Raw genomic sequence first — 15,355 nt, forward strand, 5'->3', positions numbered from 1 at the left:
TAATAAAACTGAGACCCCCATCATCCCAGCCACAAACTGTTCTGTCTGCTGCCGTCTGACAGGCGGTGACGCAGCATCAAGTCTAAAACCAGACTAAGAGACAGTTTCATCCCACAGGCCATAAGACTGCTTAATGCCTGAGCTCTGTTAAGTGCCTCCATAACCTAAAGCATGCATCTCTCTGCATCTTACAATTGATTTATCTTAATGTTAATCACAATAAACAGTATTTTATCTTTTCACTAAAATATTATATCTTACATGTGTATAGACTCCTGCATTTACTTTGTCACTTATAACATTCTCTGCATTATTCATTTATTCATTGTTTATTGCTTTATTTAATTCTGACATGTATATAGTTTACGTCATATGCATTACTTGCCCATTGGTCTTGCAACATAATCTGCACTATTCTACTGTTTCTTGTTGCACTTACTTAGTTTTTATCGTTTAATGTTCTATATATATATATTATGTTGCATTGTTGGTTGAGCTTGGGATTTAAGTTTTTCATTGCCATATCTACAATGGAGCATTGTAGATATGGCAATGAAAAACGTACACTATATCTGTTTTCTTGTCTTTTTTATTACTGCCGATTTTTTATTCATATTTTATTCCTTTTTTCATTCCATTCCATTGCAATAATGACAATGTAAATACTGTTATATTTTACTGTATTTTTATTATATTATTTATTATTTTTAATATTTTTTCTAGTTCCCTACCTGTGTTTTAATTCATGTTTTATTTTTATTTGTATGTACGCACCATGACGTCAAGTCAAATTCCTCGTATCTGTAAACCTACCTGGTAATAAACCTGATTCTGTTTAGAAGAAGCCTCAAAGCATACCTTACCTTGGGATCCTCAGCCTTTTTTGAAATATTCAAATTTTACAGAGCAATGCTGTTGCTTCTAACAAGTGAACTCATATGCTTTGTACCATCTACATTTTTCTTTGTGTGCACAGCACTGCATTTGGCAAGCTGACAGAAACAGATTGACATGCTTTCACAGTCACTACTGACAGACAAATGATGCATGGAAACTTAGGGACTGTTGTGGTTTGGCTTCAAACTAAAGCGTCAACAGAGAGGGGCTTCTGCCTTTCTCACTCTCTGTTTTAGCCTCAGGAAACTCGGCATGCACTTCTGATTTTAAAAGTGAAAGTGGAATAATAAAACCTTTCAGTAAAGGGTAAAGTCATGACATGACCGTCTTTTTGACCGACTTAAGTTTGCCAAATAATCAACAAAAATCTGTCTGAAAGCTTTACAAAAATCTGCTCCACTGCGCAATTAATGCTGCACTTATAGCAGAGTACTCAGATGCATAAGAGTAGATGGTAGCCTCTTTCTCTTGGTACTTTTACTGAACACAGAAAACGAATTAGCATTTCCTTGCAACTTCCCCCTCGCTACATATAGTTTTGAACCCAATAGTCTTGTGTGTTCTGAGTAAACAGCGTTGGGCCTGTCTGTCAGTGTAGCTGTTGCATGTGGCTTTGCTTGTTCTCACACCAGACATGAAAGGGCTTTACAAAGTGATGAGAGGCTAGAAGGACGGGGGTTTTCAGTTGCCTCCCACAATTTCTTCATGCTGTACATTTTTAGACATGTTTTATAAAGTTGTGGTGGCTAAAACACGGACATGCAATGGCTAAGTTGCAGTTCATGTTCAGTATATTAGCAGCTGAACCACTGCCCCTGCCATGTATTTCTTTTATTATCATTTCCTATGTACCACATTTCACTGCAATCCCTAGTGTAGTGATTTCACACAACACAAACATCTTCGACGTACCGATGCACTAGATAAACATTGGGGTATTAAAAAGACTGACTAGGATACATCCTATGGAAACATTTGTCCAGATATTTCACTCTGGATCAATGTGTGGTCTGACCGGCAGACCCTTGCCCAAATTGTGGCTGAAATACACGTTTCATATATACATAACTAACAGCATGGGTTAATGTTGATGGTCAAATGAGTGACATGTTGTGTATTTTAAGAATGATTTGCGAATAGCTTTACCGTATTTATGCCTCAGACTTTGCGCAAAATCTAATCCAACAGTTACACACATATTTAGGTGTAGAATATCACCATTAAAGCTATAACAATTTGTGTCATGTAACCAATGTACTTTTATTTTTAAGAAAAAGGTTATACAATGATTTTAAGCAGATTGGACATCATTTCAAAATGATATATATATACTTTTTCCAAGTTATAACATTTCTCCAATTTCTGAAAGTGAAGCAAGATATTTACAATTGTAAGTGTGATGGAAACTTCTGAAGCAATGGAGACGAAACTCAGAGAGACACTGGGTGAGCTGGATCTTTGATGGCAAACACTGATGGTTTATTATGGAGTTACGGCCGGAGAACTGACAAGACATGTGCTGCCGCCACGAGGTGAAACAGCGGTTGCCAAACCAATTCTGAAGATCTCTACCCCAGACCCATGTATTTAGCTGGTTCTGAGAGAATAATCAATATTGTGCATAATAAGATAAAACAGGCAAAGCACTAAAACACCTCCATCAGCTGACGCCAACAGGCAGGAATAGGGAGACAAAACACTGAGATCACAGCAGCCCAAGGTTGCAGGCCTGTGCTCAGTGAGGGCAGTACAAACTGACTGGGTGAAAGGTATGGGCCTAGGAACATATTTCCCCAACAGTAAGCTTTAATCAGAAAGTCCAGTATATTGTTAGTCCATCACTGAATACATGACATTGGTGTAGATCATCTCTCCCTCTGCTGATTTTTTATTCTTCCTGTCTGCTCTGCCAGTTTTCCTCTTGGTGAAGGTTGGTGCAGAATAAGTTATTGAGTCCTCATCTATCTGCAAAAATATATGGAAAAATGTTTGAGATGGCAATGTGATTTACATGTAGAAAATAAAATGAGTAAATTAATTTTTTCAGTCACATCTTCTCTTTTTTACCGTACCTGCTGCCTCTGCTGATCACCGCTGGCTGGTACGGGATTTGTTTGCAGAGAAAGAGAAGCTGTATTATGAAATAAAATTAATTTTATGACATATGATGTAGGTACAATTACACACATTTGTAATGTAAATCTAACGTAAAAAAGTGAGCTTTTCCCAATAACTGTCTGATTGATTGAGGTATGAGAAACATTATTTACCGTTGCAACTATCACAAGTTTTCATCTTGATAGTATAAAACAGAAAGGCGATAACAATCAAATTTATAGCCAAAGCAGCAGCTAACAGAAGCAGAACTACGATGGCCTTCTGCTGATCCCACAACTTAGGTGCTAAAATCATGGAGAAAAAGGGGCAAATGTGAAAGATGTAACGTTTTTTTGACAGTATTACAATGCATGACAATTGGATTTTGGTTTGTAAGGGTTTCTACCATATTCAAAATGAATGATTATTAAAGATTTGTAAACGCTCTGCAGTTACCTTCAATGTCCAGTTTTGTTCCATGTCCAAATAATATCTCCCCACATGTGGCCACAGCACAGTAATAAGTCCCAGCATCAGAGGAGCTGATGTTTTTAGAGAAGTTGTAGATACATTTCCGTGGAGAGCTAGCCTCAGGACTATTCTCACAATCATCTCCACTGTTTCTATGGGTGTAAATGACACTGGGATGAGATTCATCTGATCCGGCTCTGAACCAGTACACTCTGGTTTCTCCTGGACAAGTTTTGCTCTGAGATTCAGAGAGGACTGTACACTGCAGAGTCACCGAGTCTCCTGGAAGGACTGGATCAGACTGATGGCCTTGAATAATGGCAGTGATATCTGGTTCAGGGCCTGGAAAATATAAATATATAGATAAAGGATACATTTTTAAAGAAAGGTGAAATCTACGTTTGCTGTATTTCATTTCAGAATTCAGAAATCATTCATGCATTTACAATTCAAAACCTTTATTGATCCAGGTGCAATCCCATTGAGATCAATGATCTCTTTTTCAAGGTGTTATGTTGCCCCGCAAAGGGTCAGTAAAGATAAAAGACAAAAATAGTAAGCTATCATATCAAACAAAAGGGGTTTAGTAGATAACACATTAATAAAGTAGTAAAATACAATTATGTTATGTAGCAGAGAGTAATAACAAAGATAAACAGTATAAATGATTTACCTTTAACTCTCAGAAATGTCCCATTCAGAAATGTCATGGCAAGTTTGTTTACTTTTAGGCAGTAGTAAACTCCAGTATCGCTTGGCTCTGTTTTACTTATTTGCAGGAGAAAGGTTCCAGGCCCTTGTTTTGCTGTAATGCGAGTAGTCTTGTTATCACCATTATAATCAAAAGAAAATGTTCCTCCCAAGACTTCAGGGACGTTTCCAGGTCCATGCCTGATCCAGAACATGTGTGTTGGATCCAAGGATTGCTGGCGTGAACAAGTCAAAGTCACATCATCCCCAAGACTAACAGTCTTTTTCTCCAAGATCTGATCGTGTGTGCATCCTGAAAAATATAATAAACACACAGATGATTGCTTTGTGATACATTAAGAATAATTAGCACACAGCTGAATCATTATCAGAACATGGCAATTCATATAATGTATCTCAAGTCTAGATACTTACGCCCCACTCCAAGCATCAGCAGTAAATAAACTATGATCAGCATTTTCTGGTCAATCCACTTGTGGCTGCCGGTAAATTAGATCGTATTGGATTAGATTCGCCTTAATGTAATCATATGAAGTGGGAGGCTACAATTTTAGAGAAACCTGATTGGCCTTTCCTTATTTCATTGTACCACCACAGTGGAAATGATATCACCCTTTGTTCCAACCTAAACACATGAAACAAGACCAAAAGCAAGCTTCTGTTTTTATGTTTCATGTTTGTTTTCCTTTAACTGCACAGAGCGTAAACACACACAACAGAACAATCGAAAAGCAATCTTGATTTTCTTTTCATGTCCAGATGGAATTTTTTGATGGGGTGCAATATTGCCACTGTCCAGTATGATATACACATGAGTGACAAACATAGGCTGTCTGAGGAGCTAAGCAAACAAATACCTTTTCAAGCCACTTAAATGTGTGTTTATCTATACCATAGTGTTTACTTTTGACCATCGAGCAATTGTGTTACCAGGATTAATTTAAGAAGAGAACAACATTAACATAATTATAATAATGTGTGCATAATTCCGCCAATTATAAAAAAGAAAGCTGTTTAAAATATGATTAGCATTTTCTGGTTCATTACATTACATTATTACATGTCACGCTCTTACCCAAAGCAACTTACATACACTCAATACTGTGGGCAATCCCCATTACACATTACAGCACCAGCAGTTAGGTTTTGACATGATTCATTGCTAAAAAGAACACGCTTAAAGCCAATTTCCTGGTCACAGAAATGTGAAAGCAATGTTTTGTATGCTGGCTAATAAAGGAAGATACATTTGCAGGTAAATGTTGCTCCATTATTTTGTATTATAGTACCAAACAGTTTGGGGAGTTACGGATTTTTAAAAAGGATGTTCAAAGTTTAAGCAACTTTGAAAAACACTCCTACATCTCCTACTACGCAACATTTTTTAAATAAGTTTCCTGATATAATATGCCTAGGTATTTTAAACTTGATCTCTCCAGTTTGTAATGGTTGCTCCTGTAACAAATGTGGATTAGTGAAACAATGCAGAAAAGTCCATTATGAATGTATCCAAAGTAGACCAGTTTAAGAACTGCCACTTATTTGATGAATGTGTAAGCATACACACTAAAGGAATGTAAACTGAAACTTCCTGTGATCCTGCGCTCTGTAACAAATGATTAACTCTTACACTTTCAGAATTGGGATTAGATTAGATTCCAAGGACGTAGCAACATGTTTAAAGTGTGTCTGGATTCCTGAAAGGGATTCTTGGAAGTGATCAAAACCGTTCTCATTTGCTAACTGCCATATTTTAGTGATAGTAAAATGATTAATCAAAAACATATATTTTTTTAGAATAGCTGAATACTCATTATAAAAAAAGGTACTAATACCATTAACATTTCAATATAAATGCATAATTTGTAATGCATCCAAAAATGTATAGGCCTGTGTCTCTAGGATTTATCCACCACATTGTTGTTGCCATTTATTTAAACATGCATTTATCTTTTTGATTTGTGTAGACATAGAAAATATAAGCTGCCATTTGCCACATTGAGAAGGACAGAGGAACCATCTTAAATACTGTGCACACCAGCCAATTGGATGCTCCACGTCATAAATGATGAACACCCCCTCTGCCTGTCAGTCACTTCAGCAGGAAGAGCACAGCACAGAGTTGGGCTGTTAAAACATCCGTCCTCTACAATACACTTCCTTTCAGAGAGCTTTAGAGAGCAAGAAGCAGAGCGATACTCTCAGATAACACATTTGTCCTGAGACGATTTAAAGTTTCTCTCCTGTATATTTTTCCCCGGGAAGAGAAAACCAATGTACACCAAGGAAACAAAACAGATAAATTAAACCGACTATTTACAAGGCGCTTAACATAAAACATTCCTGTACCGCTATAGTGTCTGTGCACTCTTACACTTTTTACAGTTATTAAAGGAACACCTATCAAGATAATGCAGTCCAGTAAAACTCCCCACACTCTGGCAGCATTTTTTTTATTTATTAAGATTTAGGGTTTCTTGACAACTCAAAAGGTGTATAGAGAATATAATAAGAAATATAAATAGCTTATCTATCTATATGGCCAACATTTCCAGAACATTTGTCAGAGCAGCAGGTTGTGGTTTGTGGCTTTCTTTAGGGTCAACAGTTGTTGACATTGACAACAAGCCATAACATGCCTTGTACTTTCACACAAACAGTCAGATATAAATGCATTCACACTGACAACCAGATGACGCATGGAAACTTCAGCGTGGCTGTGGTTGGGCTTCACACTGAGGTGTGAATACAAAGGGGCGCTTGTACCTTTCTCTTTCTATAAACCTCAGGAAGCTGGGCTTGCACTGCTGATATACTTATTTTTGTTTCAAATGGCAAGTGGAATACCACTAGTCACACTATATGAGGATCCTTTTTAATTTAACCTTACTGCAAGTTATTGCCTTTTATCTGTAGTTGCAGTTAGTCAGGGGAGGTGCCCATCATTTCCTGGTTCGACCCCCGTCTTTCAGTCAGAGCTGGAATTTGAACCGTGATCTCATTTGGTGATCTAATGGCAGCCTGTCTATTTGAATGTTTAATTAATAAATACAGTTAGATTATAAATTAGATGCTTTTGCATCTTTAGAAATAATCTTGAGATAGACATGTTTTTACTTTAAATGAGCATGTATAAAACTAAAACAATGATGAAGCCTGCTGGAGTCTCATGTAGCTCTCACTTCACTTCACATCCTGTTGAAGCCCATAGTTCTGAGTAACAGCCTTGATGCTTGGTCAAAGGGTAGAGAGATGGCCCACCACAACGCATGACTCTCAGTGTAGCTGTTGCATGTGGCTTTGCTTCTTGTTCTCAAGCAGAAGGTCTTTACAAAGGATGTGAGATCTGAAAGGTGGAGTGCTCAATTCTATTAAGTAGTTGACTTCTGACTTTCTATTTTGTATTTAGAACAACAAACATTGTCTTTTGCAAATACATATCAATTGAGTGTGAATCACAAAATATTCCCCATGTGTTTTGTCAGCCATGTTTCGGTCTCTCCCTCTTAAAAGCACTTTGCAAAAATGAAACATAACATGTATGCTGTGTAAAATATTATACACCACTTCTTTCTCAGTGGAAATGTTCCACAGGTGTAACGATAACATGGTTATTTGCAATAAAAAATGGCATGGCCTAGTTCCTTATGTTACTGGTTTTGCTTGTGCTCATCCTGCTCTAATGGATTGAAATGTCTCTTATTAAAAAGTAATTGTTAGGGTTAAAACCTGATCTATTTGGGAACATTAGAGAATCACAAATGGTCAAGACTGGTTGTAGGACTATAAAGTTTACAGAAATACAGGATGCACAAAATCATATAAGGGCAAAAAAGGAAAAACGTTGAGTACTTAGTCAAATCTAAAATACATGAAGGCATGCTTTGGAGTTCACTGCCAATAAAGCAAGGGAGTTTTTGGTGTTTAAAAACAAAAAATCAGTGATACTCTACAATATTGTTCAACTTGAGAAAATGACAATGCTCTACCTTAGAGAGAGCACTATCTCAACACATACTTTAACCTGTAAGTTCTTCACATCTCTTGGTTTTGGTGATATTTCCTCTCACCTCTCCCCTACAGCTTTCTACCACCTACACTGTGGCTATTGTAATGTTATGGAACAAAACAGCTAGCCCACATAGAGTGAACAATACAGCATTCAGCAACTCCAACAATGTATTTGGTGTGTGGAGCCATCCAACTCACTGCTTTTGCTCAGTAAGTATATCCAGTATGTAAACCAAACATCTTATTAAGCTACAGAATTAGTTTTCTGTGATCATATGGAATCTGCAATGTACTTGATAAAAACAGATGTATTTGCTAGCTAGCAGTCGTCATGTTCCCACGTTGCTTTCCTGGTGTGTTAAACTATTAACCACAGCCATCGGTCTATTGAATAGAGTGACACTGAAGTAATGTCTCTGTGTGTGTTTTTTGGTTCTCATGATGGTATGATTAAAACCACATTCGTAAAATGTGTCAACAGGGTTTTGCTTTTTAAATAGGTCCTGTACTTCTTAGCCAAGCACCAAAAACGGAAACAATATTTTATTGTTTAAATAAAGGGGCTTCTTTGAGAAAAGAAAATCTCAGAACATAGAGATTTCTGATCGAAAGAAAATGGTCCACAGGTTTTAAATGTAGGGGGGAGGTCATTTTATACATTTCAGCCAATCACAACAATTGTTACTTTGTAGACGTTGATCTTCTTGTGAACAAACCTTCATTTGGTTGGAAAGACATCAGTCGTGTGAGACGATTCTGCTTTGATTCTTCTTTGTACGATGTGTAAGTGCAATTCTTTACTCCTGTATGAAAGACAATACCATTTGATGATCTTAAAGATGATCTCCTCCAATAAACCTTTTCTTTGTATTTTTTCTTTAGCTCTGATTGAATCGGCAGAGGATCCTCACCTGATCTCTTTGGCTGTGGTAGAAGTTGGTGGAAATTTTACTTTTCAATGTCCAGTTCTTGTCCAGGCAGGCAAACTACTTTCTCTGTACAAGCAGTCTCTTGGACAAATGGCCCAGCCAGTATTTAACTTGATTCTTGGCAAACTAACAGTTACTGAACCTTTTTTAGACACACGGTTAAAAGCACCAAAAGAGGATACTCATTATCTTTTCACAATCAGAAATGTCAGAAAAGAGGACGAAGCAACATATTCCTGTCTCACTGGATCAACGTATTCACAGAGTTTTGGCATTGGCATCTTCTTGGCTGTGAAAGGTAAATATCTATTACTTTCAGTTTTTGTGTCAAGCCTCATGTCATACAAATAATTTATATTAAATGTTATGTTTTCTTTTACTGAATCACGCAGATCAGCGGAAATCTGTCTACGTGAAGCAAAGTCCAAAGACCAAGTCAGTCCAGCCCGGCCACACAGTGACTCTGGAGTGTTCACTTATCTCCAAAAACAACGAAAGCGCAGATCAGTGTCCAGGTGAACACAATGTTTCCTGGTTCAGATCTGGATCAGGAGAATCCCATCCAAGCATCATTTACACTCACAGTGAGGAACAAAAGGAACGCAGTTGTGTCTTCAGTCTGTCCAAAACTATACACAACTCCTCTGATAACGGGACGTATTACTGTGCTGTGGCTACATGTGGACAGATCCTGTTTGGAGAAGGAACTACAGTGGAGACAAGTACGTTTTAAAGTCTATTTAAATTACATTTGAAATTTGTATTTATATGTATATAAATATTAAGTGGATAAGTTAGAGTGGATAAAGTCATTAACAACAACTACACTTAGCAATTATTTTATTGAGACATGAATTATAACTGATGAACGAACCTCCTTTGAAACTCATCCCTTCGTAAGAATGACTTTTCTCAGATTTCAAATAAAAAATATACTGATATTTTGTTGCAGTGTATGTCTAAAAAGTACAAATTCCTTTGTTTCCTTATTTAGGAGATTCAGAAACAGAACTGAACCCAGTTGTCCTTGTGCTTGGAGTGCTGTTGGCCTGCTGTGTGACTGTGATTGCCTTTCTTATTTCCTATGGATACCAAAGGAAGTCTTGCAAAAATTGCAAAGGTAGGCTCAGCATATTATACTTTAGTTTCAGTTATAATTTTTTAGGTGGAACCATAACGATCTAATAATCTTGAAAAAATTGCTTGGCTGTGAAAACAGACAATGATTGTAAGGATGGGAGTTTTCACAAGACGTTAAATTGGCTCTAATAAATGATGAAATTATGGAAAATCCATCAATATCCAATTTTTGGCTCAACATAGTGTACATGTGTGTTTCTATTCAATAAATGAGATGACGGTTCTAATAGTGAAATACCTTTACTTGTGTAAAACCACCATGGCCACTACTACTGAGTCAATAATATACACTCCAGAGCTCTTTGTTGTTTTTTTGTGTCATAGTGTAACATAATTGTAAACCTGAGGTCACTTCATCTATTGTGTTGAATGCAAAAGGATATATTATTATATTTTATTGTGTGTAATACAGAATATACTATTGCAACATGAATTATTGAACATCTGATCCCAGAAGTACATATTATCCAGGTAGCCTCGAACAAATAACTTTATCCCTTACTGCTTAAATATCTGAAGGAGTTAATCAGATTAATCACAACAACACTGACGGTTAATTGAGCACATTACAAAAAGTCAGTGTGCATAACTATAGAGGAAACAACTGAAAATATGAATATGTTTGTTCCTCAGTTTCCTCCAATGTGAGGGTGACAATAATCATGTGTGTATACTCTGAAACCCTGTTTTACATTCAAACAGGAGCAGTGAGCGCTTCCCATCATCTTGGACCTGACATGTCAACTGGGGGTCAATCAAATGACATGGTAAATATGTGGTGGTGTGCTTTTTATTTGATCAAGACACAGATTATAATCAAAACAACAGTATAATAAACCAACTGATAAGTAGCTAAATGTAATGTAGCCTGATAAAGAGTGACAAAGTTAGGTATAAGGTATAAGGTATAAATATAATTAATGATGGCTGAAAATTAGACAAAAGAAAGTGTGTAAAGATCACTGGAAAGCAGTCTATACTCTAGATATGGTCTATATGTTAATGTCACCTAATCGACAAAAGGTTTGTCATTGACGCACATTTTGTTTTTAATTTTGCAGGATGAAGAAGCGAAGGCAGTGACTTATGCATCAGTGGATTTCTCAACAAGGAAAGTGAAAAGAGGAAGGAGAAAGGAGAGAGAAATGCCAAAAGATTGTATGTACTCTGTTGTTAGATCAGATCACTACAACCAGCCACACCCCTCTCTATAGTCAGAGATTCGTGTTGCTTTCTGAATGTGTTGATACAGGAAGTGTGCCAGCATTACTGTAAGGTGTCATCTAGGTCGACATGTCTGTGGAACTGTTTGCTTCTGTTTTTTTGTTGACATAATAAAACTTGATATTTATAGTGTCCCCTAATATTGATTGACTGTATCTTCACTCAACTACTACAACATACACAGTATGCCTGTGAATTACGGGTTAGCCTCCTTAGATAAACAATGCATGGATTTTGTGCTTCATCCAAGTCTGCGGTGAGGGACTCAGGGCAACAAATCTGTCATCCAGTTGAAGGATAGTTATCTTTTAACTGATGATTGATATATATTTATGGTTAGAATACAAATAAAGATTTGTGTTAAAATCATAACGTGGCAATATAACATAACAGCCAAAACAACGTAATTCGCGCAACTAGCATTAATCAACAGCAACAGCCCGTAGCGGACTTCCTTTTGTAACATTCATAAAGTGAATGTTGGGTTTTGGTTTCACTTAGGAAACAAAAAGAGGTCTCCTACGTCAAAGTCCTGTGCTTATTTTGAGCGATCCAACAACCGTCCCACCCTTATTGGACTTTCTCGTTTGATGTATTTTATATTAAACCACGTAACTTTCAGTAACGATTGCAAGAGACAATCTGCTCTGCGCTTCGTTCATAGCAGGGTTTCCGCTAGGATTTTTTCTCGCCGGTCAAATGTCCGGACAGAATTTATTTTGAATTTGAAACTTACCGGTCATGTTTCAATAATAATAATAAGAATTGTGTAGCAGAGTTTCCGTTAGCAGGTAATTACCAGACTATGACCGGATATGCTGATGTTTAAAACTCAGTTAATGGGATTCATTTTTATATTGCTTCAGTTTATAATCTTAACCAGTGGCGTCGCCTGGCCTGGGCATCCGGGGCTTTCGCCCCGAATCTTTTTTCTGTAGCCCCGGACAATTCTCCCTCAATAATATAATACATTAACCGTGCTTTACGTGAACCTCATCATGACACGAGAGGACGGCAGCACTGTAATTTCCCGTGTTCAGTGAATGCAACCGAGGCATGACACCAGACCAATCAGAGAGTTGCATGGAAATAAACGTGTGCTTGTGTCATTCAAGCTCGGCTCTGTGTGTGTGTGGCAATAGCGCATTTAGTGTGATAGAGAGAGGGGGAGGGAGGGAGGGACCGGTGCCAGCAGGGACCGTGTTGTTAGCATCTGGTTAGCTAGCTGCACTAACGGACATAAGGAGCTGTTTGTTCCACAACAAGCTGGAGGAGAGTCCTCTCCTCTCAGACTGAGAGACTCAGGTGAGCTAAAGGACTCTCTGAGTGTTTAGATAGTTAACTTTAGTCTAAGTTATCTCAGTGGGTCTCAAACGGTTTGGTCACAAATTATTCAAAAGATTATTTCCGCGGCACACCTTCATATGATCATTATAGTTATAAAACAAATAAGAGAATAAAGGAAAAACAGTTATGAAATACTATATGGCAGTAAAACAAGAATAGAGTTTAAAAGGGGAGTGATTAGTAAAATATCCATAAAGAAAAAGTACATCTGTTTACAGTTCCGCTTCATATGGGTGTTGAGAGAGGTATCCATACATCTCTTAATTTTGCTCTCAAAGTGCACCAGATTGATGCATTTAACTTCAATATTAAAAAAAAAATCTTCCCGGGGGAGCATCCCCCCGGACCCCCCTAGAGGAGGTGAGGTCCGCCCCCCACTCATAAAAAAACCACTTTACCCCTGCCTATATGCCGTGAGCTGATTATCGAGCCTTCATTGTAACAGTCGCGGGTGTATTGTGTGTGTGCGTGTGGGGAGTGTTGCAGTAAAAAATGCCACCGTAGTGCCGCCGCCACTGTGGGCTAAGCCCCGAATGTTTTCAGGTCCAGGCGACGCCCCTGATCTTAACAGATCGAAAAGTTCATTTTTCAATAAATGATTCCACAAACAACAAACAACATCATTATTACATTCAAACAAACTACTGTAGTAGATGAAGTACATTATTCAAAAGTTACATTCACTTTTAATAATAACACGGGAGAAACGGATCCTCTCTTTTCCTCTCTCCCTCTCTCTCCTGACACGCTAAACAGTGGGCGGGGCTTCAGGTGATTATGCAGCAGCTGATCTGATCTCTCTCTCGCGTCCGGTTACACTTCACTCGCGTTTATGTCCATATCGATCAGATCCAGCTCTCCTGATCGGCCTTTATAGAGAGCACAGATCAAACTATTAAGAGTGAATATCGGCCGATAATGATCGGCGGCCAATCGATAGGAGCATCCCTAATTATTACCGGACATTTTGACCGGCAGGTTTTGAATTTACCGGTTTTTATTACATTTTACCAGCTAAAAACCGGTAATTACCGGCTAACAGAAACCCTGGTTCATAGTACTAAGTCTCTTACGAGAACATTGAAATTCAATGTTTCCATTGATTACAGACACATACTGTACAATTCAAGTTCTAAATGGCCTTTGATACTGTTAATAACCAAGACAAAGTCATAACAGAAGAGGTTTTCTTCTCCTTTTCATTCACAGACATTTGTTTAAGTCATTAGACCAAAAACCTTTTGTCCGCTGCTTTCCCTACTGCTGCACGGGAGTAGTTTCTTACTCTGTGATAAGAGCAGGTCAAATACATTACAAGTTGCATGAGACATGATCTGGTCCTATACATTCATTGAGTGCTGTTGTGGTTCAAATTCTTTAGTTTTATGAAGTTACTACCCTTAAGTGGCCCTTGTGTGTTTGTTTATAGTCTTTCACATGTACTTTATGTCGATGCCTTTTAGCAATGGACGGGGCCACCAAACAACTTTAACGTCTGCCTTTTGGGAATAAAACATTAACCTGATAAAAAGGCTTTCTGAATGGAGGAGAAAGTCAAAACTCCACAAATGATGAAACTTTGGACTTCATGTTGTAAGGCAACATGTTATTTAATATAAGACTATTGCAAAAGCTTTTAGATGTAGGGTTGGCAAAAAAATACATGTCTGACATTGGATATATATGATATGTATTCCAGAGTCGAATATGAGCACTTCAAACTACTGTACTGTTAAATATGCCGGAGGTGAACATGGGGAAACACATTTCTGTTAAAGGTCCCATGTCATGCTTTTCCGGTTATTACCCGTTCCCCGTAGATTTTTATGCATGTAAACGGTCTGCAAAGCACACACCCTCAAAGTACACCCTGTAGTGAGTAAAACTCTAACACAGAAAAGACGTGTCTATGCTGCCCCAGAACGCCTCGTTGGAGATTTTCTTTTTCCATTTTTTTCTTCCGGGAACCAATTGACGTAACGACGATCCAAATGGACCAATTGGTCCGCGGAGCTCCTCACACACACACACTCAGCCAGCCTTATTTTTCTCAGCTGCAGCTCTGCGGATTTCTCAGCCTGGACTCAGCCTGAGATAGCGGGACACGGCGAGGCCCGACACGGCGAGGCCCGACCCGGGCCCGATCCGAGCACACACACAGACCCACAGCCAGGCTGCGGGTGTGTGTGTGTGCTCCGGCCGAGCTCGAACAATTCAACCCCATCTAACATTATTTAACTTTTTCTGCAGTAGCAACGTGTACCATCCGTAATCCTAAAACCAACGAGGTGGCAGTGGATGAATCAACTGACCTGGTAAATATGTTTGTAACTTTGAAAATAAGCACCGAATATGGAGGCAAAAAGCATCCTTGTACATTTTTCTGACTTTAGACTAAAACATTCAAACACTAGACTTGGTTTGGATGAAGTGTTTTTCATTTTACAGGCCTAATATTTAAGGAATGTATGTTTAATAGACTATATGATTTGCAGGATGGAGACGAAGAGGCGGTAAACTATGCAGCA

General features: G+C 38.1%; 2 protein-coding genes across 2 annotated transcripts; one reads left to right on the plus strand and one right to left on the minus strand.

Moving 5' to 3' along the window:
- Window positions 1-2,189: 2,189 nt before the first annotated feature.
- LOC117491163 lies at window positions 2,190-4,649 on the minus strand. The gene is made up of 6 exons (XM_034141032.1): window positions 4,591-4,649; window positions 4,139-4,468; window positions 3,451-3,807; window positions 3,168-3,299; window positions 2,970-3,028; window positions 2,190-2,862 (listed from the first exon to the last, which is right to left on the minus strand). The coding sequence occupies exons 1-6, from the start codon at window positions 4,631-4,633 to the stop codon at window positions 2,728-2,730; spliced, it is 1,056 nt and encodes a 351-aa protein (XP_033996923.1). The 5' UTR covers window positions 4,634-4,649; the 3' UTR covers window positions 2,190-2,727.
- A 4,426-nt stretch (window positions 4,650-9,075) lies between these two features.
- LOC117491290 lies at window positions 9,076-11,607 on the plus strand. The gene is made up of 5 exons (XM_034141196.1): window positions 9,076-9,414; window positions 9,509-9,838; window positions 10,111-10,236; window positions 10,959-11,023; window positions 11,318-11,607. Exons 1-5 carry the CDS (start codon window positions 9,207-9,209, stop codon window positions 11,468-11,470), a joined length of 882 nt encoding a protein of 293 aa, XP_033997087.1. The 5' UTR covers window positions 9,076-9,206; the 3' UTR covers window positions 11,471-11,607.
- The last annotated feature ends 3,748 nt before the right edge of the window (window positions 11,608-15,355 follow it).

The sequence above is a fragment of the Trematomus bernacchii genome, unplaced genomic scaffold (genome assembly GCF_902827165.1).
Source record: "Trematomus bernacchii unplaced genomic scaffold, fTreBer1.1, whole genome shotgun sequence".
Classification (NCBI taxonomy): domain Eukaryota; kingdom Metazoa; phylum Chordata; class Actinopteri; order Perciformes; family Nototheniidae; genus Trematomus; species Trematomus bernacchii.

Excerpts from the sequence above, each read along its gene's own strand:
- LOC117491163 (XM_034141032.1), bottom strand. The coding sequence starts at position 4,633 with ATGCTGATCATAGTTTATTTACTGCTGATGCTTGGAGTGGGGC. Across the intron at positions 3,300-3,450 it reads AACAAAACTGGACATTGAAG|CACCTAAGTTGTGGGATCAG; the intron begins GTAACTGCAGAG and ends CCATGATTTTAG. Across the intron at positions 3,029-3,167 it reads AACTTGTGATAGTTGCAACG|CTTCTCTTTCTCTGCAAACA; the intron begins GTAAATAATGTT and ends TTCATAATACAG.
- LOC117491290 (XM_034141196.1), top strand. The coding sequence starts at position 9,207 with ATGGCCCAGCCAGTATTTAACTTGATTCTTGGCAAACTAACAGTTACT. Across the intron at positions 9,415-9,508 it reads CATCTTCTTGGCTGTGAAAG|ATCAGCGGAAATCTGTCTAC; the intron begins GTAAATATCTAT and ends TGAATCACGCAG. Across the intron at positions 9,839-10,110 it reads AGGAACTACAGTGGAGACAA|GAGATTCAGAAACAGAACTG; the intron begins GTACGTTTTAAA and ends TTCCTTATTTAG.